Source organism: Buceros rhinoceros, unplaced genomic scaffold, assembly GCF_000710305.1.
Source record: "Buceros rhinoceros silvestris isolate BGI_N320 unplaced genomic scaffold, ASM71030v1 scaffold24708, whole genome shotgun sequence".
Classification (NCBI taxonomy): Eukaryota; Metazoa; Chordata; class Aves; order Bucerotiformes; family Bucerotidae; genus Buceros; species Buceros rhinoceros.
Genome location: NW_010425485.1, coordinates 4,735 through 5,296, shown reverse-complemented (window position 1 = coordinate 5,296; position 562 = coordinate 4,735). Strand labels below are relative to the sequence as shown.

Here is a 562-nt window from a genome sequence, read left to right as displayed (position 1 = left end):
TTTGAGCACGACCTCCGAGGGCAGACGCAGGCGGAGGAGGTCAGGTAAGTGAGCATCCCCCGCGGGTCTGCTTCTCTCTGCGAGGGCAAGGCCGGCTCCCAGAACGGTGTTTGGCAGCACCAGCTCCTGGCTGGGAAGGTCTGTGCTTCGGTCGCCTGCTCATGGTGTCCTACCAGGACATTGTAGCTCTTCATTTTGAAGGAGAGACTGAGGGTAGTGCGAAAAAACCCCACAAGGGAAGGCTCTTGCCCGTGAGCAGTGACCCTCCTGGGTACTTTTCAGCGAAAGCTGCTGGGTGGGAAGAGCGAGAGAGAGAGGAGACGCCGTCTCCTGTGCACACCCTGCCCTGAAAATGCTCAGTCTGGGGGCGTGGGGCTGGTTGAAGCTGCCACATCTTGGCTTTACAACTTCTTGGTCCTCGCCATGTACCTGTTCCAGGCCCAAGGGCCGTCAGCGGAAGCTCTGGAAGGACGAGGGCCGCTGGGAGCACGACAAGTTCCGGGAGGATGAGCAGGCCCCCAAGACCAGGCAGGAGCTGATTGCGCTCTACGGCTATGAAAAT

At 59.8% G+C, this 562-nt stretch overlaps 1 protein-coding gene across 1 annotated transcript in view; it reads left to right on the top strand.

Moving 5' to 3' along the window:
* The window catches only part of CASC3 (cancer susceptibility candidate 3), a gene marked incomplete at both ends in the record, with an annotated part of 7,393 nt that overhangs the window by 2,808 nt on the left and 4,023 nt on the right, over window positions 1–562 (top strand). Inside the window, 2 exons of the mRNA XM_010141176.1 lie at window positions 7–44; window positions 439–562. The exon at window positions 439–562 is cut by the window's right edge and continues 13 nt beyond it. Coding sequence (XP_010139478.1) covers window positions 7–44; window positions 439–562 — 162 coding nt within the window. The remainder of the gene's footprint in view (window positions 1–6; window positions 45–438) is intronic.